At 66.0% G+C, this 14,877-nt stretch overlaps 1 protein-coding gene across 15 annotated transcripts in view; it reads left to right on the forward strand.

The window, feature by feature from the left end:
* Positions 1-14,877, forward strand: part of URB1 (URB1 ribosome biogenesis homolog) — a 61,015-nt gene that overhangs the window by 35,237 nt on the left and 10,901 nt on the right. For all 15 annotated transcript variants that reach the window (XM_053657966.1, XM_053657967.1, XM_053657970.1 and 12 more), the window contains 13 exons: positions 593-709; positions 1,086-1,224; positions 1,855-2,022; positions 2,754-2,947; positions 3,528-3,746; positions 4,276-4,455; positions 5,721-6,576; positions 7,456-7,657; positions 8,175-8,361; positions 10,982-11,040; positions 11,866-12,056; positions 12,929-13,039; positions 13,128-13,191. In XM_053657966.1, coding sequence (XP_053513941.1) covers positions 593-709; positions 1,086-1,224; positions 1,855-2,022; positions 2,754-2,947; positions 3,528-3,746; positions 4,276-4,455; positions 5,721-6,576; positions 7,456-7,657; positions 8,175-8,361; positions 10,982-11,040; positions 11,866-12,056; positions 12,929-13,039; positions 13,128-13,191 — 2,687 coding nt within the window. The remainder of the gene's footprint in view (positions 1-592; positions 710-1,085; positions 1,225-1,854; positions 2,023-2,753; positions 2,948-3,527; positions 3,747-4,275; positions 4,456-5,720; positions 6,577-7,455; positions 7,658-8,174; positions 8,362-10,981; positions 11,041-11,865; positions 12,057-12,928; positions 13,040-13,127; positions 13,192-14,877) is intronic.

Consider the following 14,877-nt stretch of genomic DNA (forward strand, 5'->3'; position numbering starts at 1 on the left):
CTTTAGCTCGAGCAGGTGTGAACTTGACCCTGGCCGGGTGTCACGGTCACTGACTGATGGCAAGCGCGTGGGTCTGGTGTGGTCAGACTCACCATCAGTGAGCTGAGCCGCAGGGCGACTGAGACCCCGAGTCTCTGTCATCAGGCCCTTCGGGGGTGTCATTGACTAACCCCCACAGGTTCCAGTTCTTTTCATCATCAGTCCCACTCTCTCAGAAACTCGGGGTGCTCCTCACCCCAGGTCTGAGTCTCGAGGTGCCACACCAAGAGGCTGAGACTCACTGCTGGTTCACTGCCCTAGGGATTCCCAGTCAGGCTGAGGGTTGAGGTGTGCAGATGTGCCTGGGACTCCCCGAAAGTCCGGGGAGAAGTGGGACTCCTGCACGGCAGCTGGACTGTGTCCCCGTTCATTACCGGGGGTGGAAGGAGAGCAGTGGGATGCGGGCCGGGCCCCTCCGCCAGAGCAGACGCCCTTCCGTGTGCCCCACGGCGGCGGCGGCAGTGGCCGGAGGGAGAGCCCGTGGGGTGACACCGGGACCGTCAGCTCCCGCGGGGGCGGGTTCCGGCTGACCCGGGCTCCCTCTGCCGGGCAGACCCTGCGGGACACAGGCGTGTTCGAGCACACCTGGAAGGAGCTGGGGCTGTGGCTGGAGCACCTGGAGGGCACGGCGGACGACGGGCAGGAGGCTGTGATTCGGTTTCTGGAACGAGTGAGCGCACAGCCCCCCTGGAGGGGGCGCTGTGGGAGGGTTCCGCCCTGGGTCCCCTGGGCGAGTCAGGGCCGGTCCTGCCGTTCCTGCCGGTTCCTGCTGACAGCCGAGCCTGTAAGAGGGGAGCGTGCTGCTGTGTGCCCTCAGTTCCGCAGTGGGGACTGCGTGCGCAGAGCGGGGTCTGCTAAGTGACGCGGACACTCAAAGAGGACAGCTCTTCAACGAAGGGCTTTTAAACCCCGAGGAGCAGTGATGCTCTTCCTGCCGAGAGCTGTCGCATCCCAGTCCGTCCCTTTGTTCCTCCTGCCGCGTCTGGGGCGCTTTTTCCTGCCTCGTGTGTGACCGCCCGTTGCCCACCCGGCCCCCGCATGCCCAGGTCCTGCTGACACTGGTGGCAAACCCCTACGTGTACACAGACAGAGCCTCGGACTCCGTCCAGGAAGCCAGCGCGCTGCAGGCCACTGCCGCCGGGCAGGACGCCGACGACGCCAGCATCCCTGTCTCCCACATCGACGGTAGGCACTGCTCGCTCCCGGTCCCGGCCCCCAGGGCTCCGAGGGTCAGCTGCAGGGGCAGGTTAGAGACGGGTCACGCAGAGGGCTGACGTCCCCTCCCTGGGTTTCAAAGGCCAGCCTGCGGTGGAAATGAAAGCCGGCCGGTCCGTTCCCGAGACGGCAGCGTGCGCCGAGCTTGTGCACGGCGTGCTCTGTCCCTCTGTGCGCCGTTCACTTGGTGCCGGTGCTGACCCAGCACTGCTGGGGCTGTGGGTGTGTCCCCTCCTCACCAGCCCTCTGCGGGCACTGTTACTGTCGTCACTGTGTGTGGACAAGGCCCTCTCGTCAGCCTCACCCGGCCGGCACTTGGCAAGGTCAGGGTCCGGGCCCCTCTGCTGCGCCTCCCACTCTCGGCTCCTCGGCTTGGGCCGTCTGCCCTCGCGTGCGGGCAGGCCTCTCGGGGCTTCGCTGCCGCCCGAGCCGGCACGCCTGGCAGGGAGCCGGCGATCCTGAGGACGCATCCTCCCTGTTTGGACTCACGCTGTGTCAGGCGTTGTCCCCGAGAGCGGCTCAGTGCTCACCTTTCCGCCCATGTTTTCTCGTCCTTCCTCCCTCCATGTGGGGCTCTGCCCGGGCCAAACCCTGGCTCAGACGTGCTGGACATGGTGGACGTGCTGGCAGAGGGCAGCGAGGGCCTGGACGAGGAGGTCGGGTTCCAGCTGAGCGAAGACATGGCCCTGCTCACGTTCCCATTCAGCGCCGTGGTCCCCGCAGCCCTGGAGGCCAGGAATAAGCTGCTCGGGACAGAAGGCGAAGCAGGTACTCGCTGTGGGCCGGACAGTGTGGCTGCGTCGGCCATCTGGGGGATCCCTGGGGGAGCGCGGCGGGCAGGGACACGGCGTGGAAGGTGAGTCTGAGATGGCGTGTCTGCTGCAGACACCGCCAGTCCTTTCAGTGTTTGTCTGACACCCTGATGCCAAGGTGTGACTTCTCAGCGTTTGCTGGGCACCCAGGCATCTCAGGCCTGAGGAAGTGCCCCTGAGCACAGTGTGTGATTGGTCAGGGTGCTCAGGGTGCTGTGGTCGCAATGAGTCCCCAGCACTTCAGCAGTTTAGGGAGTGAGGGTCTCTTTCTCCACCTTGTGACAGCTCAGGTCACATCCGGTGCTCTGGGCAGCTGCCCTCCAGCAGGGGGAGTGGGGTGCTGGGGCCTTGCTACAGAGGAAGAGGGGGTGCAGTCAGCAGGGCTGCTGTGGCTCAGCCTGGGAGGGACCGGCGGTGTGGTCTCAGCTGAACTGCCAGGGGGTGGCCTGGTGGCCTTGCCCCGCCTCTTCCACACCTGGGCCTGCACTTGGGGCCGAAGGACCTGGAGGCTCTGCAGTCGAGCGGAGCCTCATGAGGCCTGCGGTGGTGGCACGGCCCGCTAGTGGCTGTGGGACCCCTGGGGGCGGCGGTGTGCATCGCTCTGGACTCAGACACGTGAGCCAGTGTGTTGATGGGTCAGGGAAGGCAGGTCCCGCGGGCTCTGCCCATGGACCTGGCCCTTTGCAGGAGACAGCGTCGTGGCGTATCTGACAGCTGTGCTCACTGACATCCTGCACAGCCAGCGGGACCCTCTGGCCCTGTGCCTCCTGCTTCAGGCGTACGACAGGTTCGAGCCTCCGGCCCCGCCCTGCTGCCCCTGGCTGTCCTGCTTCCACGGGTACTACAGTCTCTGGATCCCTGAGCCCGCCCGAGAGGCCTCGGTGAGTACAGCTGCAGGGCCACAGGGGCGTCATTGGTGGGGCGCCGTTCCCTGGCCTCGGTTCCCTGGTCAGGAAGCAGGGTGGTGTCGGGCTGCTTGGCTGGTGGGGCGAGACCCCGAGCTGCCGTGCCGCTGCCTGCCAACGTCTGGCTGTGGGGCGGAGGTGCTTTTCCTTTTTCCCCACCGTGCTCAGCTCACCACACGGGCCCATTTTCTGTTGCCCCTGGCAGGCCCCTGGGCTCCTGGTGCTCAGCTGTCAGACCGGCCTTGCCGGCACCCCTCCCCGCAGCCTGTTCTGCTGACCCCGGGGGAGAAGGGAGGAGGCCCCCTTCCGCCCCCAGTGCGCAGCCCACACTCCTCCCCGGTGCACCCCTGCCTGCCTGCGAACTGGCGGAGCAGCAGTTCCTGTGGAGGGTGCGGTGTGGGCGGCACTCGAGGCTGGTGCTCGGGTACGAGAGCCCACCCCCAGCGGGGGTCACGGTGCTGCTCACCCCTCCGGGCCCCACGCAGCCTCCGCCCAGCAAGCCCCCTGGCTGCGCACTTGCCGTGCCTGTGGTGACTTGTCCTTCCTCCTCCCCAAGCCGCTGCAGATGCCGGGCAGCCCGGCCCCCCAGGGCCCCTCGGCCAGCTCCTTCGGCGCTCTGCTGCAGACGGCCTTCCAGAGCGAGGGCGGGCTGTTGGACGAGGGGGCTCAGGCAGAACTGCGGGCTGCCATCTGCCGCCTCCCCATGCACCACGTCTTGCGCTCGGTGACCCACGTGCTGCTGTACCTGCGGAGCACCGTGGAGCGCTTCGGGCAGGTGAGCTGCCCTCCTACTGGGCCACACCCACCAACCGTACCGATCAGTCCTGGGGCCGTGCACCGCCTGGTCCACATGACCACGGGCCGAGCCGCCACTTGAGGCCAGGGCAGCTGGTTTAGCACCTGTGCCCAGCTGCCCGCTCTGCCTGGAGCAGACCTGCAGGCCAGGTCACGCACCCTTCTCTCCAGGCCTCACTTTGCAAAACCAGCGGACCCCTCAGCAGCTGCTGGTGGGAGCCACCTGCAGCTGCCGGTCAGGAGGGGCCCCTCTCATCTCATTCTCACTGGGCAGCTCCCCAGTGAGCTTCCCGCACCAGGTGTACCTCGCAGAGGCTCAGGGCAGGGTGCAGGCTGGGTTGGCACAGGCCCTGTGCTCGGTCTGGATACAGGGCTACCCTCACTGCCAAACAGTGTGAGCAGCTGCCGTTCTCTCCGGGTCCTTGTCAGTGGTGCCGTCACACCTCCTGGTTGGGGACCCGGCACGGACTGCTCTGGTCTGAGGGGGTGTGTGGCTCTCGTCCCCGCAGCTGGGCCGGAGTGCGGGCCCCGCCGTCCTGCAGCTGCTGCTGGACCTGCTCCGGCGCCTGGTCCTTCACTGTGCACAGCTGGATGCCCAGAACCGGCAGAAGTGCGAGGCTGTGCAGGCCGAGTCCGAGCTGTTCCTGGACATGGAGTCTGTGGCCTCCCTGGAGCTGGCTGGGGACCAGGTACCGTGCTCTCCTGCCTGCTGGCCTTTCCCTGGAAGTCTCAGGCCCCTGCTGTTCCCCACTCCCGATCGGAAGTGAGGCCGTGGCCGTTGTGGGAAACTTGGGAGACAGTAGAGCTGCCCCACCGTCCGCCCGGAGAAGAGCATGGTTTACTCAGGCGTCCCTTCCCAGTCACCTCTGTGCTTGGCTGCCACCCCCCCACCCCCGCAGTTTCCAGATAGTGTGCGATGTGGGCGCCCCGAGAAACCCAGCTCCTCCTGCAGCGTGAGGACAGGACAGGCGGCCGCAGGCCTCTGCCAGGCAGCCCCTGCAGGCGTCCTGCCGGAGGGGCCCGGGGTCAGGCACAGTGCATCGTTCGGCCTGTTTACTGGGGTCCTTACTTCAGAGTCTGACGTAGGTGCCTCAGTTGCCCCCTGAGCAGGCGTTTGGGGTGGGTCTGTGGGCGCAGGACCTCCTGCACCCTGTCGGGCAGACCAGCCTGAACGTGGGCCCACACTGTGCTCTTCTCCACTGGAACTGTGGGGGCCTCCCCTCCCCTCCCTCCCCCCTCTCCCTCCCCTCCCCCCCTCTCCCTCCCCTCCCCCTCCCCTCCCCCTCCCCTCCCCTTCCCCTCCCCTCCCTCCCCTCCCCTCCCCTCCCTCCTCCAAGCACGTGAGGAGAAGAAAGTTGTCCCTGTCCCAGGGAACCAGTGCAGCTTTTGTGGACTGGGCGTCGTGCTTGGCAGGGCTGCAGCCCAGCACACTCAGCTGCTTCCTGCTCACTGGCTGCAGCTCAGGGTCAGGGTAATGGGAGGCCCAGCCTTGTCAGGGAGCAGAGACAGGGTCACCTCCATTCTGGGGCGGGGACCTCTTGGCACCATAACCTGTGTGCCCTCCCTACCCTCGAGACCTCTCTGAGCAGTGCTCACCCGCCCAGCCCTCGCCCTGGTTTCTCGGGAGTCCCGGGTGCTAGTGAGGCATCAGTGAGCGGCCGCTGTCACTTGCAGTGTGGCTGCATGGCCGTCCGTGCAGCAAGGACTGCAGAGCAGTTGTGCCGTGCAGGCAGCTCCTCCGGCCCGAAGTCGTCAGATCCGTGCAGTCTGTGCGGGACCCTCATGGTCAGGCCAGGGTCACAGCTTTGCCTGGGTTCCTGAGAGGGGCGTCGGAACTCAGCTCTAGGACAGGGGGCCCCTCCTGCTCAGCACAGTGGGGCTCGCACTGCGGCTGCTGCTGGCCCTGCTGGCCCTGGGGCGCCTGCGAGGCCAGTGCCTGGTCCCTGTCTTCCAGACGCTGGAGGAGGTGCTCATGGCTGTCCTCAGACACCCCACGTTGGAGGGCTGGTTCCTGGCCCTGGAGCGGCAGGCCCTGCCCCCACACGCCCTCAGCCCCGTCCTGGTGAAGCTCCTGGCAGCGGGCCTCAGCGCGGGTGTCCTGCAGCTGCTGGTGGCGAGCGCCCCCATCCTGCAGAGCCGTGGTCGTCTGGACCTCCTGGCCCGGTACTTGGAGGCCGTGACCCAGACCGTGCTGAAGGAGCTGCGCAGCAGGAAGGCGGGCCCAACTGCATCGCTGCCCAAGACCCTCCCGCAGCTGGAGGCCCTGCAGGGGCTGCATGTGTACATGGAGGGCGCCCAGCTCCGCGAGGTCACCCTCGCCCTGCTGCGCCTGCCCGAGGCCCACCTGGTGGCCCACCCACCCACAGAGTCCCCTGGGAAGGAGAGACGCTTGAGTACCCTCGGCAGGACTCTGGTCCAGCTGTTGACCAGCAGCCCGCAGGGTCAGCTGCCGAACAGCGAGCTCCTCTGGACCTCTGCGTACGTGCGAGGCTTGGGGGCTCTGCTCCCCACGTTGGCCGTGGGTGAGCTGGACGCCGTGTTCCTACGGACTCTGCAGGGGGCGCCTGAACTGGCCTCCACGGTCAGGGCCGACCTGCTCGACTACTGCCTGGCCCGGCGGACACAGGTGACCCTGGGCATCGCCACCCTGCTCGTGCCGCGGAGCTGGGCCCACCTGTTGCGCTTCGAGCTGTGGTGCAGGCGGCCGGGGGCAGAGCTCCGCCTGCGGGAGGGCCTCGAGGACTTCCTCCCCCTCGTGCTCGCGTACCTCCAGTGCCGGACCCGGGGATGCTGTGCACGCCCAGCAGGAGGTAGGGGGAAGCGGGGCTCCGGGCAGCAGGGGTTTGAAGTCAGGCAGCTGGTCTCTTTGCCAGCCCTGGGGCTCCGTGTCCTGGGGGTGGTGCAGCTTCCTTTCTCCTCAGCACCCGCCCCCCCTCTGGAGCTGCAGAAAGGTGAAAGGGCCTCCCTCAACACCCGCCCGCCCCCAACAATCTCGACCTTCTGGCTCGAGGTGCTGCCCTACGTCAGCTCCGTGTCACCACGTGAAGCCGGGGGAAGGGTGGGCAGTAGCCGGGACTGCCGAGGGGGACCACACAGGAGCGGAGTCTCACTAGGCTGCGGGGGCGTTCAGGGTGATCGTCCCTGTCCCCTCGCCTGTCCCCTCCATCAGGATAGAGGCGGCAGCACTGGGCCGGGGCAGTCTGGGCCCAGCTCTCCTTTCCCTGCCTGCTGGGCGTCAGATGAGGCACTTTTTGACCCCTCAGATTTAGTCCCTTCTGGTCGCACAGGTGCAGCTCCACCCGCTGCTTTGCCTGGTTTGAGCAGCCTCGCACCAGTGACGGCAGGTGTCTGTGAAGACACGGGGACCTGTCTGGTCAGCAGCCCTCCTGCCCATCCTGGGGGCCAGGCACTGGTGTGCACAGTCTGCTCGCAGGCGTGGAGCTGGGGGCCCGGGGCCGCCGGGCTGGAGATGGAGAGCCCTGTCAGGGGCGGCCGGCGCCCACGCACGGCGGCCAGGCAGCAGCTGCAGTCCCTGCGGTCACCACTCCTGCCGAGGCCAGCCTTGGGCCACGTGTGACATCGCCCAGGGACCAGATTGCGGGGGTGGAACTGTGGGCCCCTAGGAGCTGGTCTGCACCAGCTCGGCATCTCCTTGCGTGTGACGACCTCTCCCTCTGTGTCCGCCACAGTGCCCCCCGCCGTTGCCCCCGTCCTGAGGAAGGCCCTGTGGAGGCCCCTGCAGGCCAGGCTCCTCAGCGCCCATGGGCCCCAGGGGTCAGGGCTGCACCCCGAGGTCCTGGCCCAGCTGGTCCCATTCGCGAGAGCCAAGGACCTCCGCGTCCTGGCAGACCGCCTGCCCAGCTCACTTCGGACCCCTGGCAGCCACGCGAGGTACGGAGGCTCACGGCATCGCTGTCCCGTGCGGTGTTTACGCGCAGGCGAGAGGTCACTGCGCTGCTCCTGGTGCTGGTCTCCGTGCCGACTGGGGGGAGGCCGGCTCCTGACGACGAGTTCTCTCGGCCAGGGGACTTGGGCCCCGGCAGTGTCTGACCCTTTCTGTGACAGCACGGGTGGGGTGTTGCTGCTGGCACCTGGGGCGCGAGCCCGGGGTGCTGCCGGACCCCCTCAATTACAGGGAGGCCCCGCTCACCCTGCTAGTCTCCCAACAAAAAAGAAGTGGGGCGACGTGACCTTTTCCTGGCCTGCCCACACTGCTCCCCCAGTGGTAAAAACTGCGGTCCCTCTTCTACGTGTGAGCGAGTGAGGGGCCAGCACAGCCTGGGATTCCTGTGCTGGGGTGGCAGGGGACCGGGACTCGGGGCACAGGGCCCACTGTCACACTGGGCTCGAATCAGCACTGGGAGGGGCTTGGGCGTCTCTGACGCGGAGACCGTGCCCTCTGCTGCAGCTGGACCGTGGCCGACTCTGTCTCGGCCGCCCTGGAGGGCTCCGCAGAGCAGCTGGGAGCCTGGAGCGAGGCTCTGCTGCCGTCCTGCCTGAGGTGGCTGCTCGGGACCTTCGGCGGCCCCGCGCGGGACGGAGACGGCGCCCCCGAGGGAGAGAAGCAGATGCTGCTGAGGCTGAACCAGCTGCTGGTGGGTGTCACCCCTTTCCCCTGGGCCCCGGCTGAGTGTCTAAGGGGCGGAGACGGACCAGGGTTTACAGGTCCGCTCTTAGCCGGCGACGTGCAGGCGGCTGGTGAAGAGCAAGGGTGGTGCCTGGGACGCCAAGGGGCAGGTGGGCGGCCCCTGGAGTGAGGACCGTCGGGAGTGGCACCTGCCTGCTGAGAGGGCAGCTTGTTTCTCCCCTTCGCTTAGTGGGTCAGCACAGGGACTTGCACTAGTCGGTGCTGCGATCCTGGGGGAAGCCTGCGTGGCCGTGCGCGGCTCCTGTTTCTCAGTGAGGTCGGGTCCACGTGCTGGGGTTTCGTTAAGGGCTTTCCCGTGGGTGCGTAGGAGGCGTGGTCTCCGCTGCGATTTCTGGCAGCGTGTTTGGTTGTAGGACTGGCAACACTCTGCTGTCAGTGGGTTGGAAAGAGATCGGGCATAAAGCGCTGGGTTTTCTGCCCCCTTCCAGCACGTGACAGGTGTCGCTGTGTTGTCCCCGGCAGGCGTCGTCTCTGGTGAGGCGTCTGCCGCTCTTGTCTGCCTTCCTCCGCACATCACGCCCTTTCGCGTCCCGCTGTCCGGGTTCATTTCACACGGGTGAGCGCGGGTTGATCAGGACGAGCCCGGTCAGGTTCCCTGTGCTTTGGGCCGGCGAGCTCCTCGTCTCCGAGAGTCGAGAGTTTCCATGAAATTTGAGGATTTTCAGCTATATTTGGCCATGACACCCTTCTACTGAAGTCTTTTTTCTTTAACAGTTATGTTTCTGCATGTAAATAATTAGCGTTCTGGAAGCTAACATATACGAGATATTTCTCAGTGCACGGTGTAAAATCTGTTACAAGTTGTAGAGTCGGTGGCTGGTGTTTGAACTCTGGAACCCGAGACATGAACAGTGGCCTCAGGAAGACAGCCCAGGTGGCAGTCGCGTGGTGACTGTGTCCGCAGGTTGCAGGGCAGGCCGTGGGTCTCTGCGCTGAGAGGCCTGTGTTTCAGCCTTGCTCCGTTGCTGCTGGTTTCTGAGAGCGCAGCAGGCCCTCAGGCACCCCACCGGGCAAACCCCGGGGAGCAGGGGCGTGTCCCCAAGTCTGGAGAGCCCTGAGCTGCAGAGGGGGGGCGGGTTGCTGCCACTGTCACTGTGAACACCCCCACCAGCTGGCCTGCTGACCGGCTGTGCTGTTGTAGGGACTTGTATCCCCACTGTGCGCCTCCCTCCCTGCCCCCTTAGTCTCTCTTTGTCCCGTTTCTGTAGACCTCCTCCCCCTCCCCCACCCGGAGCAGATGTAGGTTCCCAGCAGAACTGAGGCGGGGACAGAGGTCCCATGGACCCTCTGTGGCCCTCCCACACACACAGCCTTTCCCACCATCAACGCCCACGCTGCCCCTTCTCTCATAACTGAAGTTCAGGATCTGTCCAGAGAGTGTTCACATAATGTGAAAAATACAGACATTTATCAAAGAAGATACAAGAAACACTGTACATAGGACAGTGACACTTGAGTCCCCTCCAAAGTAGGCACCTGGGACCCCGCACAGTTCTAATCACCATCAGCTGCCCCATCATATTCTCCTGAATCTCGTCAATGGTCTTAAGTCTCTTCCCTTTCAAAGGTGGTTTTAGTTTTGGGAAAAGCCAGGAGTCGCAGGGGGTCAAATCCGGGCTGTAGGGGGGCTGCATCACCTGGGTGATTTGATGTTTTACTAAGAAAGTCTGCACAACACGTGATGCGTGAGTGGGCGTGTGGTCGTGACGAAGCTGCCGGTCACCAGCTGCCCACAGCTGTGGCCTCTGATTCATCAAAATATTTTCCACGGGAGAACGTTCAAGGTTAACACAAAATCGGATGCAGATTCACTGCTCCACTCGCGCAGTCGTTTGGAACACGACGGCCACACAGTGCACACTGCGCACTCAACAGCATCCCCCGCCGCCCCCGCTGACCAGTGCAGTGACGTGGTCACCGTTCACGCAGGCGCACTCCTGGGCTGCCTCATCAGCGCCGCACAAACCGTTCCATTGTAGTAACAAGGCTTCCTCCTCACCGCGTGTGTTTTCATGTTGTGCAGTGGGAGCTCTCGAGTGCGTGGTTCGGTGCTGACGGGTGCACACGCCCTGGTGACCACGCTCCCACCAGAGCAGCCTCCCTTCCGCCTTAGCACCATCACGTGCCTGGGGTGGTCTCCCCGTCGGTGACTGACCCGCGTGGGCTTCTTCTCGCGCAGCCTGCTGAGGAAGGGGGTGACACTAACGGGTCTTTGAGTGTTAAGGCAGCCCGGCCCTCCTGGGTCCCGCCTGGTGGTCTTCCCCCGGGTCGATGTCGTCAGACACGCAGACTCCCCGAGTGGGCTGTGAGGCGGTGCGTGCTGGCCGTGGTGGCAGCCGTGGGGGGGCAGTGACCGCTGCGGGAAGGCTGGGGAAGCTGCCTCCGCTCGTTGGGGGAGAGGCGCCCGTGAATGGTGGCTTAGGTACAAACCGAGGACGAAGCAGGCGTGTGTTCCTGTGGCCTGTGTGGGTGGCTGGTCCTCGCTTACGGAGCAGCTGGGTCTCAGCGCCAGGTCCCGCTCGCCGACTGCCCTGGCTTCACGCGTGTCTCCCCCGCTCCACCCGCAGAGCTCCCTTCAGGAAGTGGACCCCGACGACTGGCAGAGGTTCGTGAAGACCGGACTCAAGTAAGTCGACCGACCCCCACCCCCTTGGCCCGGCTGCTCTGCGCCCGTCACTGACAGTGCGGTGACCTGCACGTGGCCGAGCCTGTGCCGGTCCTGCCTGGGGACACGGTGCGTGGCGCGGGAGGGCACAGGCCTGCCACTGCCGCTGGGGTGCTGGCGGTGCTCAGAGGCTGCCTCGGAGACTCGAGACACTTTGTGACCCCGTGGCCTCGGCCGAGACCCACACTCAGGTGCCTCGCTCACAGTGCTGCCTGTTTTCCGCATCCGCCCCCCCGCCGCTCGCTCCCTCCCTCGCCCGTCGGGGCCGCTCCACTGACGGCAGCAGTGGTGGTGTTGGCTGAGGTCAGGAGGCGGGAGGCCCCGCAGCTGTGGCCCAGGCGCTCGGCCACCTGGCGTCTGGCCCAGGCCGGGCGTCTGCTGGGCGTTTGCACTGCCGAGCGAGCAGGTCGCACACCCTCTTTCTTCCAGGGCTCCCTGTGGGGGGGCCAGCGGTGCCCGGGAGCGGGAGACGTGGGTGCCGGGCGGGAGACGTGCACCCTGAGCTTCCCCACAGTCTGTGCTGAAATTCGTTGCATTATTTTCTTTATAAAACTTGTGCGTTTATATATGTCGTGTACATTAAGTCCTTCACTGTGTCACATGACTTGTCACATAATCCATTTCAATGCAGTAAATTTTGTTGTTGTAGAACAAATTGTCCCTAACTTACAAAAACATGGGCAGAAGATTTTTCTAATAAAATGCCAAGAAAAAGTGTCTTCACAGTTCCCCGGCACACGGGATTGCCCTTCACGAAGCTCTTTGCCCCGCCGACTCTCCCCCCAGGTTCCGGTACCAGGACCCCGAGTTTCTGGAGGCCCTCCACGCCGCCGTGCAGCTCCTGTACCGTCCCGAGAGCCCCGTGTGCGCGGGGCTCCTCCCGCTGCCGGCGGTCCACGCGCTGCTCACCCAGCACTCCCTGTTCCTGCCCACCCTGCTGGAGGCCGAGGAGGGCGACCCCGACCGCCGAGTGAAAGGTGCCCGCCCCCATGCAGGTGGCGGCTCCTGGTGTCTGGGCTCACTGGGCACCGAAGCCCAGCGCCCGCGTGTTTGCGGAGCGAGGCAGCATTCCCGGAGGATGTGGGTGCGGACCCGGGCCCCAGCGAGCCGTCTGTGGCGAGGGGCCCGGCGCCAAGGCCCCGGCCCACCGCAGTCGCCTTACAGTCTCACGGCCGCGTCCTGGGCGTGCATTCGAGTCTGGGAGTTAGAGGGCAGTCTCCATGGGAAAATTGAAACTTGTGTCAAGGGCAGAGGGTCGAACATTTCTGTGGACAGGTCCCTGCCAGGGGACTCTGAGAGCCCAGGCCCCAGCTCCAAACCGCTCAGGACACGCCTACACCGGTGCCCGGGCGCCCCAGCTCGGCACGGGCTGCTGCTGCGAAGGCAGGACGGAGGCTCTAGAGTGCGGGCCCTCGCCTGCCCGGCCACGCTCTTCTTAGGGACAGCTGTCCCCGCCCCGAGGGGTCTGCCCCCAGGGTCTGCACCAGGCTGGGGCGTGGTGAGCAGCTGGACAGAGACAGCCCGGCTCACTCCTGGGGGGCGGAGGTGTGGCCGAGCCACTGCCTCCTGCTCAGGCGGCAGAATGGTGTCAGACTTTGGTGAGACAGCCTTGGAACGAGAGTCAGGCTTTAAAGTCTTCATGGCGTGAAGGTTGGGAGGGGTGGCGGGACCCAGCTCTGCTGAGTCGGCACCGAGCTGCTTACGGAGGAGGCAGGAAAGGAGTGGGGGCGGGGACCGGGCCGAGCCCTAAACCCAGGCCTGCTCAGAGCTGAAGTGCCAAGCAGCCCCCGAAACGTGTACCCCTTTCTCCCCCACACGCACCCCCGTGCTCACCGCCGTTCTCTCCCAGAGGCGCTGGTGGACCTGGTGCTGGGCGTGGTGAGGCTGTGCCCAGCCGTCTGCGACGGCAGCCACTTCGCCGTGCTCCTCGGGGCCTACGGCGCCTCTCTCAGCGTCCTGGGTGAGGACCGGGGCACGGGGATGGGCGTTGTGACGGGGCGGGCGTGTCCACGGTCTGCCCTCTGACCTGACCTGCAACCGACTTGCAGACCAGAAGATTCTGCTCCTCCTGCGGGCCTACGAGCAGAGCGGCCTCAGCCTCACCAGCTTCAGGTGAGTGTGGGCTGGGCCCCGGCCGGGTGTGGGCGTGGCGGGCCCTGGGGGCGCCCACGGAGCAGACTCTGCACCCAGATTCCCTTCCTTCCGGCTGGTCCTCGCGTGCGGGGTGGACGCCGCTCCCTTGGCTCTCAGGTTTCGGTCAGTGGCTCCGGGGCCACCTGCGGGCTGACGTGGCTTGTCGTTCGGACTGGGCCCTGGCCCCCAGCCCCCACTCCCAACTGCGGGGTCGGGCGCAGTCGTGCTCCTGAACACCATGCACGGGAGGTGGGACCGCGTGTGGCATGGGGGCTGGGGGCGGAGTGAGGGCACCCACTGGTGGCAACCCCTCTTGGGACTGCGTCCGTGTCTCTTTCTGGTCCATCTGTCTGTCTCTGTCTCTCCTGGGTGTCAGGGGCCGCATGGCCAGCACCTGCTGGGCCTGCCCCTGGGGCCTGCCCGCCTCCGTGAGGGACTAGGCGGGGACTCGGCGATGCGCTTCTCACAGGGGGGGGGGTGATGTCCCTCCTCCCTGCGCCCTGGCGCCCGCCCAGGACCCACGCGCTGAGGAGGTCCGCGTGTGGCGACAGGCAGCGAGCCCCCTGCGCCAAGGAGAGCAGCGCCGCGCAGCTCTGCAGGGAGAGGAGGAGGGATTGACAGTGTGGGGCGCCGTCTTTAACGTGATCACAGCTCTCAGTCTTCCCAAAAAGGGGGGGGGCCTTCTTCTCTCTGAGAACGCCAGGTCCAGAAGTACCGTTCTCTGGGGCAGGGCTGAGTTAGGGGGCGACACAGGGACTCCGGGCACATCTGGGGGCAACTGCCACACTGGCGAGGGTGCCATCCGAGTGGCGTGTCCGGTGGGCCACCCTCCCAAAGCGGAGCCTTCACTCTATGACTCGGGGGGCAGGCCCCTCTGGAAGCTCTGCTGCCCACCCACTCCAGTCGAGCGCCCACTGTGCCCGCGGCCCCTGCCCAGCACTCTGGGTGAGACAGTCATGACCGTGCCTCCTTTCATTCAGACTGGCTTCTGGTCCACACTCTGTGGGGGACCCCGTTGTTCTGGACTCTCGGGGTGTCAGGGCTGCTGCAGGATGGCAGGGAGGGTGTGGCGAACACGCAGGTGGCAGAGGAGCCAGGACATCTTGGGGCAGAGGAGCGGCCCTGTGTGGAGCTGGGCCTTCAGGGTGCACCCCGCACACCTCACGGGGGGGGGGAGCTTGGGGGTGGGGGGCCTGTGTCTTTTCCCCGGGGCAGGCCACTGCCATGGGCTGGGGGGCGGCCGAGAGCAGTGCCGGAGCCTGTCTGGGAGAGGCTTCGGTCTGCAGGGCAGCGGCACAGCCAAGACCCCTCGCCTGGTCAGCCAGGCTCCGCAGCCAGACGCCCGCATCTGAGTCCTGGCTCTGTGGCGCCCAGCTGGCGGCTCTCCTCTCTGCCCGCCTCCTGTGTCGGCCAGGAGGGGCCTGGCTTGTTGCATGGATCCCTAAGGGGCTGGAGCAGTGCCTGGCGGGTCGTGAGCTCTGTCTCGGTGCCGTCCTGCGTCGTCATCCCTGACAGTGTCCCCTACCTCCTCACGTCACCGTCACCACCCTCCCGCCTTCCCCCAGGCTAAGACAGGGAGGGAGGGACAGACAGCAGGGCGTTGCCTGGCGTGTGCCAGCAGCTGACACAGCCCTCCCACTGTCATCCCTACCGGTTCTGGCCCCG

Source organism: Artibeus jamaicensis, unplaced genomic scaffold (assembly GCF_021234435.1).
Source record: "Artibeus jamaicensis isolate MK-2021 breed Jamaican fruit bat unplaced genomic scaffold, CSHL_Jam_final scaffold_474, whole genome shotgun sequence".
In the NCBI taxonomy this organism is placed as follows: Eukaryota; Metazoa; Chordata; class Mammalia; order Chiroptera; family Phyllostomidae; genus Artibeus; species Artibeus jamaicensis.